We start from the raw sequence: 17,500 nt of genomic DNA, 5'->3' as shown, positions 1-17,500 counted from the left end.
AGTCATGGGTGTAGACAGGTATTACAGGTAGATACACTAAATGAAAACAGGTGTGTCGATGCCTACGTAGGTATTTCGGTAGGTGGGTGTTTTACTGGTTTCTTCAAGGGGTACCGTGTTTGGTGTTTTGTGCACATGCGTGTATCTGGAGAGTGTGTACACACACACAGATATACATTCACTGAGGACAGAATTATATTGTTATGTATTCTTAGCTACCTGTGCATACACATGTACACAAGACAGACACACACGCACACACACACACACACATCTCTCTCTCTCTCTACATATATTATATATATATATATATATGCACACACATACATTCATATGAACGTACATGTATCCAAACAGGTGCAACCACACAACACAACACAACACAACACAACACAACACACACACACACACACACACACACACACACACACACCAGTCCAAACCCACCCTCCCACCCTCTCACCTCGCCCACACCACCCACCTACACATCCACCCATTCACACACTCTCCCCCACCCCCCTCCACACACACACACACACACACACACACACACACACAACAAACAACCCCAAACTAACTGAGACTACTGCCGCGGATGAACGCCGCCTGCACCTCTGGGAACAGCCTCTGGGAGTGCACCCTGAGGACCACCACACACCCACACAACCCCCCCCCCCACCCACTACACATCCACACATCACCTCCCCCCCCCCCAATCCCACCACACACTCACAAATCTCCCCTTCCCCAATCCCACCACACACCCACACATCCCCCCGCCCAATCCCACCACACACCCACACATCATCCCCCCCAATCCCACCACACACCCACACCCCCTCCCCAATCCCACCACACACCCACACATCACCCCCCCACCCGAATCCCACCACACACACCCAATCCCACCACGCACAAACACACACACACACACACACACACACACACACACACACACTCCACACCCACACACAAACACAACCCACAAACCCACCGAGACTGACACAGCCCAGGGTGAAGGCCGCCTCCACCTGGATGAGCAGCCTCTGGGAGTGCACCATGAGCGCCACCAGCAGCTTGACCCCCCGGGACGTGGAGATGGTGGCCTGGTTGCGCGCGTTGGGCACGTTGCCCACGCCCACGCACAGGTGGCGCAGCGAGCGGATGACGCTCAGGACGATCTCCTCGTTGGCCGAGCGCAGGAGGCGGACTAGGGGGTAGACCCCGTTGGCCGTTCCGATCTGGGACTGCTGGTTTAGGGGGCCCTGTCGCAGGGGAATTTTTTTTTTTCAAGCTGTGCGGTGGTGTGTGTGTGTGAGGAAACAGCGGCTGTTTGTTCTTATTGTAGTTGTTGTTGTTGTTGTTGTTGTTACAAGTCTGTCTGAGTGTATTACGTGTGCGTGCCTGAAATCTGATTGAATGACACAACTGTCAGTTGGATCTACTCAGGTAGACAGCCTCTTGTGAAAATGACACAACCCCACCCCCCTCCACACACACACAACCCCCCCACCCCCGCTCCCCCTAACTCTCTCCCGAAACAAACACACCCTAACACCCACACATACAACCCCTCCCACTCTTCGCACCCCCCTCCAACGCCCTCTCCCCCCTCCAGAAAAAACAAAAACACCCACACATTCAACAACCCCCAACTCCCCCCCCCCCCCACACACACACCCACCAAAACTCTCTCTCAAAACAAACACACCCTAACACCCCACAAATACAATAACCCCCAACTCCTCCTGCCCCCCCCCCCCCCACTGCACCCCCCCCCCCTGCCCACACACACACACCTACCCCCAACTCTCTCCCAAAAGAAACAAACCCTAATAAATTCCCACACATACAACGAGAACCAACCCTCACCCCCCCTCCACCAACCCCCCCCCCCCACACACACACACAACCCCTCCCCCCAAACTCTCCCCCAAAACACAAACACACTCTAACACCCTATACACAAACACTCCAAACTCCCCTCCGCCTCCCCCCCCCCCCCCGCCCCCACACCCCCCCCTCCCACAAACACATCCCCTAACCCACCCACCCCCCACCACAAACAAACAAACAAACACACCCTCATCCCTCCCCCCCCCACACTTCACCCCTCACCACACACACACACACACACACACACACACACACACCTGCGCCAGCACCCCTAGCCCCTCCGACCCGATGAGGTGCAGGTTCTCGGACATGGAGTTGGTGAACTCGATGAGGGTCTGCACCCCGATGCCGTTGGCCATCTCGCGCTTCTCGTTGAGGTCGTCCCCGGCCAGGGCCCACAGGGCCATGGCCGTCTTCTCCTGCAGGGACTCGGCGTTGCGCTTCTTGAGCAGCTGCATCAGCAGGCGCTCGGCCCCGCGCTCCAGGACGTCGTGCTGCACGTGCGGGTTGGAGGCCGCCAGGCGGTGGATGGCCTCCACGGCGCTCTCTTGGATCCGTTTGTTGCGGGCCTGTAGTGTGTGTGTGGGGGGGTATGGGGGGTGGGGGGGCGGTGTGGGGGGGAAGGAGGTGGAGAGTGTGTGTTGGTGGTGGGGTGGGAAGGGGGGGGGGCAGGGGTGGTTTGGTTGGGAGGTGTGGGGTGGGACAGGGATTACAGACACACGCGCAGTAGACACAATCACACGCGTTCACCCGCGCGCGTACACACACACACACACACACACACACACACACACACACACACACACACACACCCATCAATCACACACACACACGTTTTTTATCGAGCGTAATCAATGATAATGATAATGATAACAACAGCAATTGATAATGATTTTTTTTCTTCTAAAGATTGAAATTAAAGTTTAAAAAAAAAGAAAATGATGATGATGATGGTAATAATAATAGTAATAATAATAATACTCATAATGATGATGATGATGATGAACAATCACAACAACAATGATAGTAATAGTAATATAACAACAACAACAACAATATCAATAATACTACTATTATAATTATAATAACGATAATAGCAACAACAACAACAATGATGTTGATGATGATGATGATGATGATGATGACGATGACTATCAGCATCATCATAATCATAATCACGGTCATCATAAGATATAGTAATATGACGCTCATGAAACAATACATAAACAATTGCGAACGATAGCACATAACACCCCCACAAGAGACACAACAGAAAAAAATCGATACACACCAAAACGATACTACAAATTCCAATCATGAACAACCACACCGAAAAAACACACAATATGCCCAAAACACTCACACACACACACACACACACACACACACACACACACACACACACACACACACACACACACACACACACACACACACACACACACACACACACACACACACACACCGTGAATAAACAATACTTTAAGTTTCAATTTCAGTACCAATATGCCCAAAACACACACACACACACACACGCACGCACGCACGCACGCACACACACACACAAACGCACGCACACACACACAAACGCACGCACGCACTCACACACAAACGCACGCACGCACTCACACACACACAGAGTGAATAAACAATACTTTCAGTTTCAATTTCAGTTTCAAGGTTTCAAAAGAGGTATTTACAATAGTATGCCTTCATATTTTACACTTGGGCTAACAGCAAAGTGAGAGCTGTATTTATCAATGGTTTCTCCAGTCAATGGGAAACCATTTACAGCTTAGTCTTTTGTGAAGGACTATGACTCTCAAACTAGGAGGCAAACTTGCACTGGCTCTTAGTGCTGCAGCCTTGGGGGCAAGTTGGTCTTTGGGAACCATCCCAACGCCGACTGTCCTAAAACCCTCTTGGCCGAGAGAGTGGGGATGCAACTTGGGCAAGACACTCTCCACTATAATCAAAGTCTTGCCCAGATAGTCGGAACAGCAGTTGCCTTCTCTGCTGTTCTGATGGTCATAGTCGGACACGACTGACTATCATATATATATATATATATATGCCTTCATATTCAGAAAGAAGAAAAAGAAGAAGGCGAAGAGGAATGGACTGGGGAGACAGGAGAAACAACAGACAACAATAACAACAGACAACAACAACAGACAACAACAACAGACAACACAACAACAGACAACAACGACAGACAACAACAACAACAAACAACAACAGACAACAACAACAACAGACAACAACAACAACAGACAACAACAACAACAGACAACAACAACAGACAACAACAGACAAAACAACAACAGACAACAACAAAAACAGACAACAACAGACATCAGACAACAATAACAACAGACAACAACAACAACAACATCAGACAACAACAACAACAACAACAGACAACAACAACAACAGACAACAACAACAGACAAAACAACAACAGACAACAACAAAAACAGACAACAACAGACATCAGACAACAATAACAACAGACAACAACAACAACATCATACAACAACAACAACAGACAACAACAACAGACAACAACAACAACAACAGACAACATACAACAACAACAGACAACAACGACAGACAACAACAACAGACAAAACAACAACAGACAACAACAAAAACAGACAACATACAACAACAACAACAACAACAACAGACAACAGCGAAGGAAAACAAAAAGACCAGCCACAAAAAAAAGAAGCAAACAACAACAACAACAAAAAGAAGAAGAAGAAACTTCTCCAACACAGAATTTCCAGAAGGCAAGGGATACTATCGACACCGAAACACCCCTGTCCCCCACCCCTACCCCCACCCCCACGAGAAGAAAGGGCGAGAGCGGGATTCGAACCCAGACCCTCACGGGCAGATACTGGCAGACGTGAGTCTTACCCATTCTGCCACCGTCCTCCTACTGTAACAAAGACAGCAACACACAAAAGAAGAAAACTTCAAAAACTAACAACTTCCAGAAGACAAGGATACTATCGAAACTAAAAAACAAGAGAGGCAAGGCCTTCAAGACTCACTTGTGATACACTTTAAAAAAAAAATCCAAGCTTTCTAATTTCAAAATGTAATGTTTAAGATGAGAAAGATCAGTTTAAAGCGAATTAAGTCCCCTAGCATTAATTACAGAGTAATTTCCCTTTCTAACTATCTGCAAAAAACGTTTGCAAAATAAATAAAAATTCCATGCTTAGCAAAAGAAGTTCCTGTTTGAAAAAAAAAATGATAATAATGACTCCTCTTGTTGTTGTGTCAGAATAAGAGGTCAAAGTGCCAAGTTTAGAGAATACAAAAAAATATAAATATAACAGTAAATGCAGTTTGCATATAATTAGGCTTCATTTTTTTTTTTTTTTTTTTTTTTTTTTTTTGGTGCCCATCCCAGAGGTGCAATATTGTTTTAAACAAGATGACTGGAAAGAACTGAAATTTTCCTATTTTTATGCCTAATTTGGTGTCAACTGACAAAGTACTTGCAGAGAAAATGCCAATGTTAAAGTTTACCCACGGACACACAGACACACACACACACACACACACACACACACAACCGAACACCGGGTTAAAACATAGACTCACTTTGTTTACACAAGTGAGTCAAAAACAAACAACCCCCAACAACCCTGGATATCCCCACAGGGAGAAAACATAAGACAGCCCCCCACAGCCCCCCACGACCCCCCCACCCCCAGCCCCCCCTGCAGCCCCCCCCCCCCCCACCCCCCTCCTCCTCCCCACCTGGTTGAGGATGACGTTGACGATGTGCTGGGTAACGCCTTCGTCCACGTAGGTGTTCTGGTTGTCCCGGGACTCGTGGGCCACGTTGGACACGGCCTCTGTCAGGGCCAGCAGCAGATCCGCGTTGCCCGTGGCCGTCTCGAACAGGCCCACCATCGTGCCGATACAGCCTGTATATCATCGTCACCATTGTCGTTGTTATCATCATCATCGTCGTCGTCGTCGTCATCGTCGTTGTCGCTGACCCACCAGCCTGTCGTGTCGTCATTGTCGTTGTTATTATCATCATCATCATCATCGTTGTCGTCGTCATTGCTATTGTCATTGTTGCTGACCCACCAGCCTGTCGCGTCGTCATTGTCGTTGATATTATTATTATTATCATCATCATCATCATCGTTGTCGTCGTCATTGCTATTGTCATTGTCGCTGACCCACCAGCCTGTCGTGTTGTCATTGTCGTTGTTATTGTTATCATTATCATCATCATCATCATCGTTGTCGTCGTCATTGTCGTTGTTATTATTATCATCATCATCATCGTTGTCGTCGTCATTGTCGTTGTTATTATTATCATTATTATCATCATCATCATCGTTGTCGTCGTCATTGTCGTTGTTATTATTATCATTATTATCATCATCATCATCGTTGTCGTCGTCATTGTCGTTGTTATTATTATCATTATTATCATCATCATCATAGTTGTCGTCGTCATTGTCGTTGTTATTATTATCATTATCATCATCATCATCATCATCGTTGTCGTCGTCATTGTCGTTGTTATTATTATCATTATTATCATCATCATCATCGTTGTCGTGGTCATTGCTATTGTCATTGTTGCTGACCCACCAGCCTGTCGCGTCGTCATTGTCGTTGATATTATTATTATTATCATCATTATCATCATCGTTGTCGTCGTCATTGCCATTGTCATTGTCGCTGACCAACCAGCCTGTCGTGTCGTCATTGTCGTTATTATTATTATTATCATCATCATCATCATCATCATCGTCATCATTATCGTTGTCGTCGTCATTGCTATTGTCATTGTCGCTGACCCACCAGCCTGTCGCGTCGTCATTGTCGTTGTGATAATCATCATCATCATCATCGTCATCATCATCATCGCCATCATCTTTATTACCACCCCGCCATCCTCATGAACATCGTCATGACCACCAGCACCACCACCTCCTCCATCATTATCATCACCATCACTACCATTCTCGTCATCATCACTTATACCATCATCATCATCATCATAACGATAACAAGAACAACAACACTGATAACAACAACAAGGAGAAAAATACATCAAGCGCTCTCAAAGTCCAGGACAGACACAAAAACACACAAGAACACACATACATACAGACACAGACATGCACACAACACACACACATGCACACAACACACACACACACACACACACACACACACACACACAACCCCTAAGAACCCCCCCCTCTACACACACACCCACAGACCCATACACACACACACACACACACACACACACACACACACACACACACACACACACACACACACACACACACACACACACACACACACACACACACACACACACACACACACACACACACACACACAAAGATATTCAAAATTCGAATAACAACACAGGAATATATTCCCAAGTCAGGTGATGCTAACAGATGATGATGAATATATACAAACAAGATTAGGAAAATTTGTTTATGAATGCTGCTGCTGCAATTTACTGCATTAACTGATTGATTAATTGTGTGTTTTTCATTCATTCATTCATTCATTTACCATTGCCCTTGTGTCTTATAAACCTTACGGTTTCATGACAATAAAATCTATTCTATTCTATTCTATTCACACACACACACACACCCAAACACAAAACACAAATACACCCCCCCCCCCCCACCAAACCAGCCCCAGCCCCACCCCCAGCCCCACCACCCACACCCACGCCCACACCCACACACCCACACCCACACACCCACACCCCCACACGGGAAGGAAAGAACCCACCAGGTGTGGTGCCCACGGTGATCCTCTGCTTCTCCCCAGAGGCCGCCATGCTGCCGATGGCCTGCACGGTAGGGGTTTGAACCTCCGGGTCGTGGACCGTCTGCAGCACGCGGTGCAAGGCAGGGAGGGCGCCGTTCTGCATCAGCAGCTCCGAGTAGCCAGGGTTCTTGGCCACCTCCCGTATCGCCTGCACGGCAAAGGAAAAGGGGGGGTCGGGGGTGGGTGGGGGGGTGGGGGGTGTGGGGGTGGGGGTGGGGATCGGGGGGCCGGGTGGGTGGAGGTGGGGGTGGGGGGGTTGTGTGAATCCTACAATCGGCGTGGAGGATGTTTCCTCTGATGCTATTGTTGTGTGTTGGTCGTGCTGAATAGTTTTTAAAAAAAAAGAAAAAGAAAAAAGAAAACGTTTTGTATTTCATGTACGGTTTTTTTTTTATTGGTTTTTGTTTTTTGTTGTTGTTGTTTTTTTAGAGTGGGGATACAACACAACACAATAAAATGCAATGCAATGCAATGCAATGCAATACACTGCAATGCAATGCAATGCACCTCTTTTGTGAAGGTGGGAATACAATATAATGCAAAGCAATGCAATGCAATACAATAACCTCTTTTGTGAAGGTGGGAATACAATATAATGCAAAGCAATGCAATGCAATACAATAACCTCTTTTGTGAAGGTGGGAATACAATATAATGCAAAGCAATGCAATGCAATTCTCAAATGAAGACCTCTGGGACAGAACCAAACAAGCACCCATAGAAGAAGAAATCAAAAAGAGAAAGTGGGGGTGGATAGGCCACACGTTGCGCAAGTCACCACTCAACATCACTCGCCAGGCACTTGACTGGAACCCCCAAGGCAAACGCAAAGTTGGCAGACCCAGGCAGACTTGGAGAAGAAGTACGGACACTGAAGTGAAGGCAGCCGGAATGACGTGGGCCCAGATAAAGAGGATCGCCCCAAACCGTGTCCGTTGGAGGAGTGCTGTTGTGGCCCTTTGTTCCCGAGCGGAGCTATAGGCATAAGTCAAGTAAGTCAATGCAATGCAATACAATAACCTCTTTTGTGAAGGTGGGGATGCAATGCAATCCAATGCGATACAATTTTTTTTAAAAAAAGACAAGACAATACAAAATAAAAACAAAAGGTTTGCAGCAGACCGTTTTTTACCGTGGCCGAGAGCAGTATGACTCGTCCTCAGAAAGAAAAGATCTAAGCACATCACTCCTCTTTTGCAACATCTCCACTGGCTACCTGTCTCGCACAGAATAAAGTACAAGATCAGCACTCCATGTTATAAATGTATTCACAAATTTGCCCCTTCCTATCTCTGCGGCTGCCTTCACCTCTACACTCCATCTCGCTCTCTACGATCGGCTTCGGATCCACTCTGTTTACGCATACCCAGATTCAAACACTCGACTGTTGGCCGCCGTTCTTTCTCTGTCTCTGGATCTTGCAATTGGAATGAACTTCCTCTTTCTCTTCGTCAGGTCTCCGCACTCAGCTCTTTCAAGTCTGGCTTTAAAACCCACCTCTTCCCAAAATAGCCTCCCTTCCCTGCCTCTTCCTTGTCTTCAGTTTTTTTTCCAGTTTTATAGCGATGCATGCGTGTGAATGACTGATGCGAAAGCGCTTTGATTTGTCTCTGCACAAGATTCAGCGCTTTATAAATATGATATTTATCATCATTATTGGCGTCAGAAGACTTGGGTCTGATGAGGGCAGGGATACAATACAATACAATACAATACATACAACACAACACAACACAATACAATACAACACAATACAACAACAGACAACCACCACCACCAACACACATTACCGTGGCACACAGCTGTACGATGTATGTATCTGACGACTTGAGCAGCCTGATGAGGGCAGGGATACAATACAATACAAGACAAGACAATACAATACAGCACAATACAATATAATACAATGCAACACAATGCAATACAATGCAATACAACACAACATAATACAATACAATACAATACAATACAACACAACACAACACAACACAACACAACACAATACAACACAATACAATGCAATACAATACAATACAATACAATACAACACAATACAACAACAGACAATAACAACACCACCAACACTCATTACCGTGACAGACAGCTGAACGACGTATGTATCAGATGACTCAGCAGCCTGATGCGGGCAGGGATACAACACAATACAATACAATACAACACAACACAATACAACAACAGACAACCACCACCACCAACACACATTACCGTGGCACACAGCTGTACGACGTATGTATCTGACGACTTGAGCAGCCTGATGAGGGCAGGGATACAATACAATACAATACAATACAATACAATACAGCACAATACAATATAATACAATACAACACAATGCAATACAATGCAATACAACACAACATAATACAACACAACACAACACAACACAACACAACACAATACAACACAACACAATACAACACAATACAATACAATACAATACAATACAATACCATACAATACAATACAACACATCACAACACAACACAATACAATATAATACATACAATACAATACAATACAACACAACACAATACAACACAATACAACACAACACAATACAATACAATACAACACAACACAACACAACACAACACAACACAATACAATACAATACAATACAACACAATGCAACACAATACAACAACACCACCAACACTCATTACCGTAGCAGACAGCTGTACGATGTATGTATCTGACGACTTGAGCAGCCTGATGAGGGCAGGGATGCCCCCAGTGCCCACCACCTGCTCCTGCACCTCGGGCCTCCCGATCACGTTGAGCAGCAGCTGAAGCACGGGCACCTTGCTGTCCTCCGCCAGCGTGGACTTGGCCACCTTGCAGATCACGGGCACGCCGCCTGGGGAAGGAAGGACGGGAGGAAGGGGTGAATGAGTGGGTGAATGAATGAGGGAAGGAAGGAAGGAGTGAATGAGTGGGTGAATGAATGAGGGAAGGAAGGAAAGGGTGAATGAGTGGGTGAATGAATGAGGGAAGGAAGGAGGGAATGAATGAGTGGGTGAATGAATGAGGGAAAGAAGGAAGGAGTGAATGAGCGGGTGAATGAATGAGGGAAGGAAGGAAGGAGGGAGGGAATGAGCGGATGAATGAATGAGGGAAGGAAGGAAGGAGTGAATGAGTGGGTGAATGAATGAAGGAAGGAAGGAAGGAGGGAGTGAATGAGTGGGTGAATGAATGAGGGAAGGAAGGAAGGAGTGAATGAGTGGGTGAATGAATGAGGAAAGGAAAAAAGGAGTGAATGAGTGGGTGAATGAATGAGGGAAGGAAGGAAGGAAGGAAGGAGTGAATGAGTGGGTGAATGAATGAGGGAAGGAAGGAAGGAAGGAAGGAGTGAATGAGTGGGTGAATGAATGAGGGAAGGAGGGAAGGAAGGAAGGGGTGAATGAATGGGTGAATGAATGAGGGAAGGGGGGAGTGAATGAGTGGGTGAATGAAGGAGGGAAGGAGGGAAGGAAGGAAGGAGTGAATGAGTGGGTGAATGAATGAGGGAAGGAAGGAAGGAAGGGGTGAATGAGTGGGTGAATGAATGAGGGAAGGGAGGAAGGAAGGAGGGAGTGAATGAGTGGGTGAATGAATGAGGGAAGGAAGGAAGGAGTGAATGAGCGGGTGAATGAATGAATGAGGGAAGGAAGGAAGGAAGTATTGAACAGATGAATGAATGAATGAATGAATGAAAGAATGAAGTAGTCGATAGAGGAAGGAAGGAAGGAAGGAAGGAAGGAAGCAGTGAATGAGCGGGTGAATGAATGAGGGAAGGAGGGAAGGAAGGAAGGATTGAATGAGTGGGTGAATGAAGGAAGGAAGGAAGGAAGTATTGAACAGATGAATGAAGGAAAGAAGGAAGGAAGAAGTCAATGGAGGAAGGAAGGAAGTAGTGAATAGATGAATAAATTAATAAAGGAAGGAAGGAAGGAAGTAGTGAATGGATGAATGAATTAATAAAGGAAGGAAGGAAGGAAGTAGTGAATGGATGAATGAATTAATAAAGGAAGGAAGGAAGGAAGGAATTAGTGAATGGATGAATAAAGGAAGGGACGAAAGGAAGGAAGGACTGAAGGAAAAGAAGGAAGTAGTGAATAAACGAACTGATTAATCAATGAACAAATAAATGAAGGAAATAACCAACGAATGGATGAAAAAAAAAATGGATGAATGGATGGATGAATGAATGAATAAATGAAATAACAGACGAATGAATAAGAAAGTTCCCAATCAGAGCGCATTACCCAACAACACAACAGACTCACCATTCAAGTAGAACGGCTCCCAGTTGGGGTGGATACCCTCAGTGGACGGGGTGGTGAGGTTGCGGAGGCAGGTGCCCGAGGCAATGACCTCCTCCTCCATGTCGGAGCCCATCATCCGGAGCAGGTTCTTCCACACGGGCAGCTGCTCCAGGTCCTTGGCCAGGAAGAACTCCAACAGGGACATGAACTGCTTGATGGCACAGATCTCCACGGCCCCGTGGTTCTGAGAGTTGATCACGTTCACCTGGGGAAGAGGGAAAGAAGGATGAAAGAAAGAGTAAGTGAAGGGGGAAAAAAAAAGAATGAATGTGGGAAGAGGTGTGGGAGACAGGATAAAAGGAAGGGAGGAATGAATGAATGAATGAAAGAATGAAAGAAAGAAGATGGAAGGGAGAGAGGAAGGGAGGGAACAGTGAAGGAAGGAGGGAAGGAGGGATTGAAGAAAGGGAGGAGGGATGGGAGGAAGGGAAGAAGGAAGGAATTAATGGAAGAGGGAAGGAAGGATTGAAGGGAGGGAGAGATGGAGGGAGGAAAAGAATGAAGGGAGGGATAAATGAAGAAAGGAAGGAAGGAAGGAAACAATGAAGAAAGGTGTAAAGGGATGGCGGGAGGAAGGAAGGAAGGAAGGAGGGAAGGAAGAACTCAAACAGGAACAGGAACTGCTTGATGGCACAGATCTCCACGGACCCGTGGTTCTGAGAGTTGATCACGTTCACCTGGGGAAGAAGGAAAGAAGGATGAAAGAAAGAGTAAGTGAAGGGGGAAAAAAAAAGAATGAATGTGGGAAGAGGTGTGGGAGACAGGATAAAAGGAAGGGAGGAATGAATGAATGAAGGAAAGAAGATGGAAGGGAGAGAGGAAGGGAGGGAACAATGAAGGAAGGAAGGAAAGAAGGAAGGGTTGAAGAAAGGGAGGAGGGATGGGAGGAAGGGAAGAAGGAAAGAAGGAATTAATGGAAGAGGGAAAGAAGGACTGAAGGGAGGGAGAGATGGAGGGAGGAAAAGAATGAAGGGAGGGATAAATGAAGAAAGGAAGGAAGGAAGGAAACAATGAAGGAAGGTGTAAAGGGATGGCGGGAGGAAGGAAGGAAGGAGGGAAGGAGGGAAGGAAGAACTCCAACAGGGACATGAACTGCTTGATGGCACAGATCTCCACGGCCCCGTGGTTCTGAGAGTTGATCACGTTCACCTGGGGAAGAGGGAAAGAAGGAAGAAAGAAAGAGTAAGTGAAGGGGAAAAAAAAAAGAATGAATGTGGGAAGAGGTGTGGGAGACAGGATAAAAGGAAGGGAGGAATGAATGAATGAATGAAAGAATGAAAGAAAGAAGACGGAAGGGAGAGAGGAAGGGAGGGAACAGTGAAGGACGGAAGGAAGGAAAGAAGGAAGGATTGAAGAAAGGGAGGAGGGATTGGAGGAAGGGAAGAAGGAAGGAATGAATTAATGGAAGAGGGAAGGAAGGATTGAAGGGAGGGAGAGAGGGAGGGAGGAAAGAAGGAAGGGAGGGATAAATGAAGAAAGGAAGGAAGGAAGGAAACAATGAAGGAAGGTGTAAAGGGAGGGCGGGAGGAAGGAAGGAAGAAAGGAGGGAAGGAGGGAAGGAAGAACTCCAACAGGAACAGGAACTGCTTGATGGCACATATCTCCACGGCCCCGTGGTTCTGGCTCTCTCCACACTCTTCCCCCCTCCCCCACCCCCCAAAGCCCCTGTACTTTCCGCCTCTCTCTTTATCTCTCCCCCCCCCCTCTACCGTCCTCCCTCTTTCTCCCCTTTTCTATCCCTCTCTTTCTCCTTCCTATCTCTCTCCCTCTCTCTCCCCTATCTCTCTCTTCCTTCCCACCTCTCTCCCTCTCTCTCTCTGTCTCCAACCCCACTCGCCACCTCTCTCTCTCTCTCTTTTCCCCATCTCTCCAATCTCTCTCTTTCTCCCTCTGTGTCCCTCCCTCTCTCTTCCTCATCAATCTCTCTCTGTCCCCCCCCCCCCCCCCACAACCCCCTTCTCTATCTCCCTCCCTCTTTCTCTCCGCCTCTTATGTCCCCCATCTTTCTCCATTCTCTCTCTCACACATACCCCCCCCCCCCCGCCCCAGCAAGCCCCCCTCCCCCCCAAATCCCCACACTACTGACCTTGGATCCCAGCCCAATGAGGCTTTCCACGGTGTCCTGAATGCCGGAGGACACGGCCAGGAGGAAGGGGGTGCTGCCCAGGTCATCGTTGGTCTGAAGCTCCAGGGAGTCAGGGTCGTTCTCCACGAACCGCTCCAATGACTTGATGTACCCGCGGAAGGCGCAGTGGTGGATGTGGTGCCACCCGGTTTCGTCCGGGTCGATCATGGTTGTATGGTTGTGTGGTTGTGGTGGTGGTGGTGTTTAGGGGTAGGTGGGGTGCTGGGCGGGGTGTGGGGGTGTCGGGTCTTTCACCTGAGGAACAGACAGCGATCACGGGATTGATTAATTTTGATCGATTTTGATGAAAACAAGTTATATTATGACATTGTTGGTCATCCATTCACCCTTGGGGAAATCAGTAATGATGGTGGGTGAAAATCACGTTGCTGGCTGAGAGTTACGATAATGACGCTAGTCATTCGGATGAGACGATAAACCAAGGCCCCGTGTGCAGCATGCACTTAGCGCACGTAAAAGAACCCACGGCAACAAAAGGGTTGTTCCTGGCAAAATTCTGTAGAAAAATCCACTTCGATAGGAAAAAACAAATAAAACTGCACGCAGGAAAAAAAACACAAAAAAAGGGTGGCGCTGTAGTGTAGCGATGCGCTCTCCCTGGGGAGAGCAGCCCGAATTTCACACAGAGAAATCTGTTGTGATAAAAAGAAATACAAATACAAATAATTCTACCCAACGAGAAGGCGCCCCTTCAGAATCATGATCAGATGATTAAACTACAACGTCCAGCTAAGTCTCGTTTAATCAGTCAATTATAATTAGTAATTATTCACAGCAATACAATGGGTGTCATCGCCACGCTTACTGGGGGAAAAAAGTAAAAAGTCATTATGATCCTGGTGACGACGAAGATGTTAGTAATGAAACGAACACAACGGTGACAATGATGATGAGGATGATGATGAGGTGATCACAGTGATGATGATGGTGATCATAATGACATCTACCACAACGATAATAATTATGTTTGTGATGGTAGTGAGGGTATGGTGGTCATGATGATGATGATGTTGACAACGACGACGACGACGATGATGATGATGATGATGGATGATATGGATAATGATAATGAGGAGGAGGAGGAGGAGGAGAGGAGGAGGAGAAGGAAAAGGAGGAGGAGGAGGATAATGGTAGCTACAAACTTGACGTAAGTGAAGGAATTTCTGCTTCCTACTTTGTCGTCATGCTTCTCTGAACAAATCTTTGTCACGAAAAAAAAAAAACAAACAAAAAAAACAAGAGAGGCAAGGCCTTCAAGACTCTCTTGTGATACACTTTTAAAAAAAAAAAGGTCCAAGCTTTTTATGTATTGAGTATAATTTCGAAATGTAATGTTTAAGATGAGAAAGATCAGTTTCAATCAAATTAAGTCCCCTAGCATTAATTACTGAGTAATTTCCCTTTTTTACTATCTGCACCAAAACGTTTGCAAAATAAATAAAACTTACATGCTTAGCAAAAGAAGTTCCTGTTTGAACAAAAAATGATAATAATGACTGCTCTTGTTGTTGTGTCAGAATAAGAGGTCAAAGTGCCAAGTTTAGAGAATACAAAAAATATAAATATAACAGTAAATGCAGTTTGCATATAATTAGGCTTCATTTTTTTGTTTTTTTGTTTTGTGCCCATCCCAGAGGTGCAATATTGTTTTAAACAAGATGACTGGAAAGAACTGAATTTTTCCTATTTTTATGCCTAATTTGGTGTCAACTGACAAAGTATTTGCAGAGAAAATGTCAATGTTAAAGTTTACCACGGACACACACACACACACACACACACACACACAGACACACACACACACAGACAACCGAACACCGGGTTAAAACATAGACTCACTTTGTTTCCACAAGTGAGTCAAAAACCACCTCTACCGCACAAACAACACCAAAGAAAGTGCGAAGTTTTAAAAAAGCTTAATCATTCGTTTATTCCCTTTAAAATCTAATACCCATACTAGAAGAACGACTTCGACAGGCAGAGAGAGGTTACAAACAGTGAGGGAAGCGGAGAGGGGAGAAGGAGGAGAATAATATAACTGTTAGGCCAAGGCTTCATCCAGACACGTTCAGTTCCTACTGGGGTTTTTTTAATTATTTTTGACTCACTTGTGTAAACAAAGTGAGTCTATGTTTTAACCCGGTGTTCGGTTGTCTGTGTGTGTGTCCGTGGTAAACTTTAACATTGACATTTTCTCTGCAAATACTTTGTCAGTTGACACCAAATTTGGCATAAAAATAGGAAAAATTCAGTTCTTTCCAGTCATCTTGTTTAAAACAATATTGCACCTCTGGGATGGGCACAAAAAAAAAGAAGAAAAAAAAGAAGCCTAATTATATGCAAACTGCATTTACTGTTATATTTATATTTTTGTATTCTCTAAACTTGGCACTTTGACCTTTTATTCTGACACAACAACAAGAGGAGTCATTATTATCATTTTTTGTTCAAACAGGAACTTCTTTTGCTAAGCATGGAATTTTTATTTATTTTGCAAACGTTTTGGTGCAGATAGTAAAAAAGGGAAATTACTCTGTAATTAATGCTAGGGGACTTAATTTATCACAAGTGAGTCTTGAAGGCCTTGCCTCTCTTGTCTATTTTTTATTTTTTTATTTTTTTATTGAGTGCATCGTGTGATTTCCCCGATTTTTCACTTGCTTTTAACCGTTATTTTCAATCTGTTCGGAAATCCTCTCACGGCAGATTTAAGACACAAACATCAAGCATAAACCGACTCAGTCGAGAATGGATTCCTATTGACTGGTTTGTCGGTGGCATTTTGTGCGCGGGCGTGAATGAAGACCTGAGAAAGTGAGCGAGTGAGAAATGAATGAATGAATGAATGAGTGAGTGGTGAACTGATTTTTTTTTTTTTTTTTTTTTTTAAGTTAATCGATTGAATGACTGGTTCATCGATCGGTTGGCTGAATGGTTTGGTTAGTTGGTCGGCCAGGTAAACTGATTAATTGATTGATTGATTGATTGACTGGTTGGCTTGGTTGGTTGGCTGGTCGGTCGGAGTGACTGATTATGTTGTTGTATTTCTTTTTTTTATCACAACAGATTTCTCTGTGTGAAATTCGGGCTGCTCTCCCCCAGGGAGAGCGCGTCTCTACACTACAGCGCCACCTCTTTTTTTTTTTCTTTTTTTTTCCCCTGCGTGCAGTTTTATTTGTTTTTCCTATCGAAGTGGATTTTTCTACAGAATTTTGCCAGGAACAACCCTTTAGTTGCCGTGGGTTTTTGTTTTTTTTTTACGTGCGCGTAGTGCATGCTGCAC

General features: G+C 45.4%; 1 protein-coding gene across 2 annotated transcripts in view; it reads right to left on the bottom strand.

Moving 5' to 3' along the window:
• Positions 1 to 17,500, bottom strand: part of LOC143300343 (uncharacterized) — a 90,201-nt gene that overhangs the window by 21,165 nt on the left and 51,536 nt on the right. For both annotated transcript variants that reach the window (XM_076613944.1, XM_076613943.1), the window contains 7 exons: positions 14,158 to 14,451; positions 12,033 to 12,276; positions 10,431 to 10,624; positions 7,708 to 7,894; positions 5,677 to 5,846; positions 2,154 to 2,465; positions 995 to 1,265 (listed from right to left, as the gene is read on the bottom strand). In XM_076613944.1, the coding sequence (XP_076470059.1) occupies positions 995 to 1,265; positions 2,154 to 2,465; positions 5,677 to 5,846; positions 7,708 to 7,894; positions 10,431 to 10,624; positions 12,033 to 12,276; positions 14,158 to 14,364 (1,585 nt within the window). In that variant the 5' untranslated portion in view covers positions 14,365 to 14,451. The remainder of the gene's footprint in view (positions 1 to 994; positions 1,266 to 2,153; positions 2,466 to 5,676; positions 5,847 to 7,707; positions 7,895 to 10,430; positions 10,625 to 12,032; positions 12,277 to 14,157; positions 14,452 to 17,500) is intronic.

Source organism: Babylonia areolata, chromosome 26 (assembly GCF_041734735.1).
Source record: "Babylonia areolata isolate BAREFJ2019XMU chromosome 26, ASM4173473v1, whole genome shotgun sequence".
Taxonomy (NCBI): Eukaryota; Metazoa; Mollusca; class Gastropoda; order Neogastropoda; family Buccinidae; genus Babylonia; species Babylonia areolata.
This window is presented reverse-complemented; position numbering and strand designations above follow the sequence as displayed.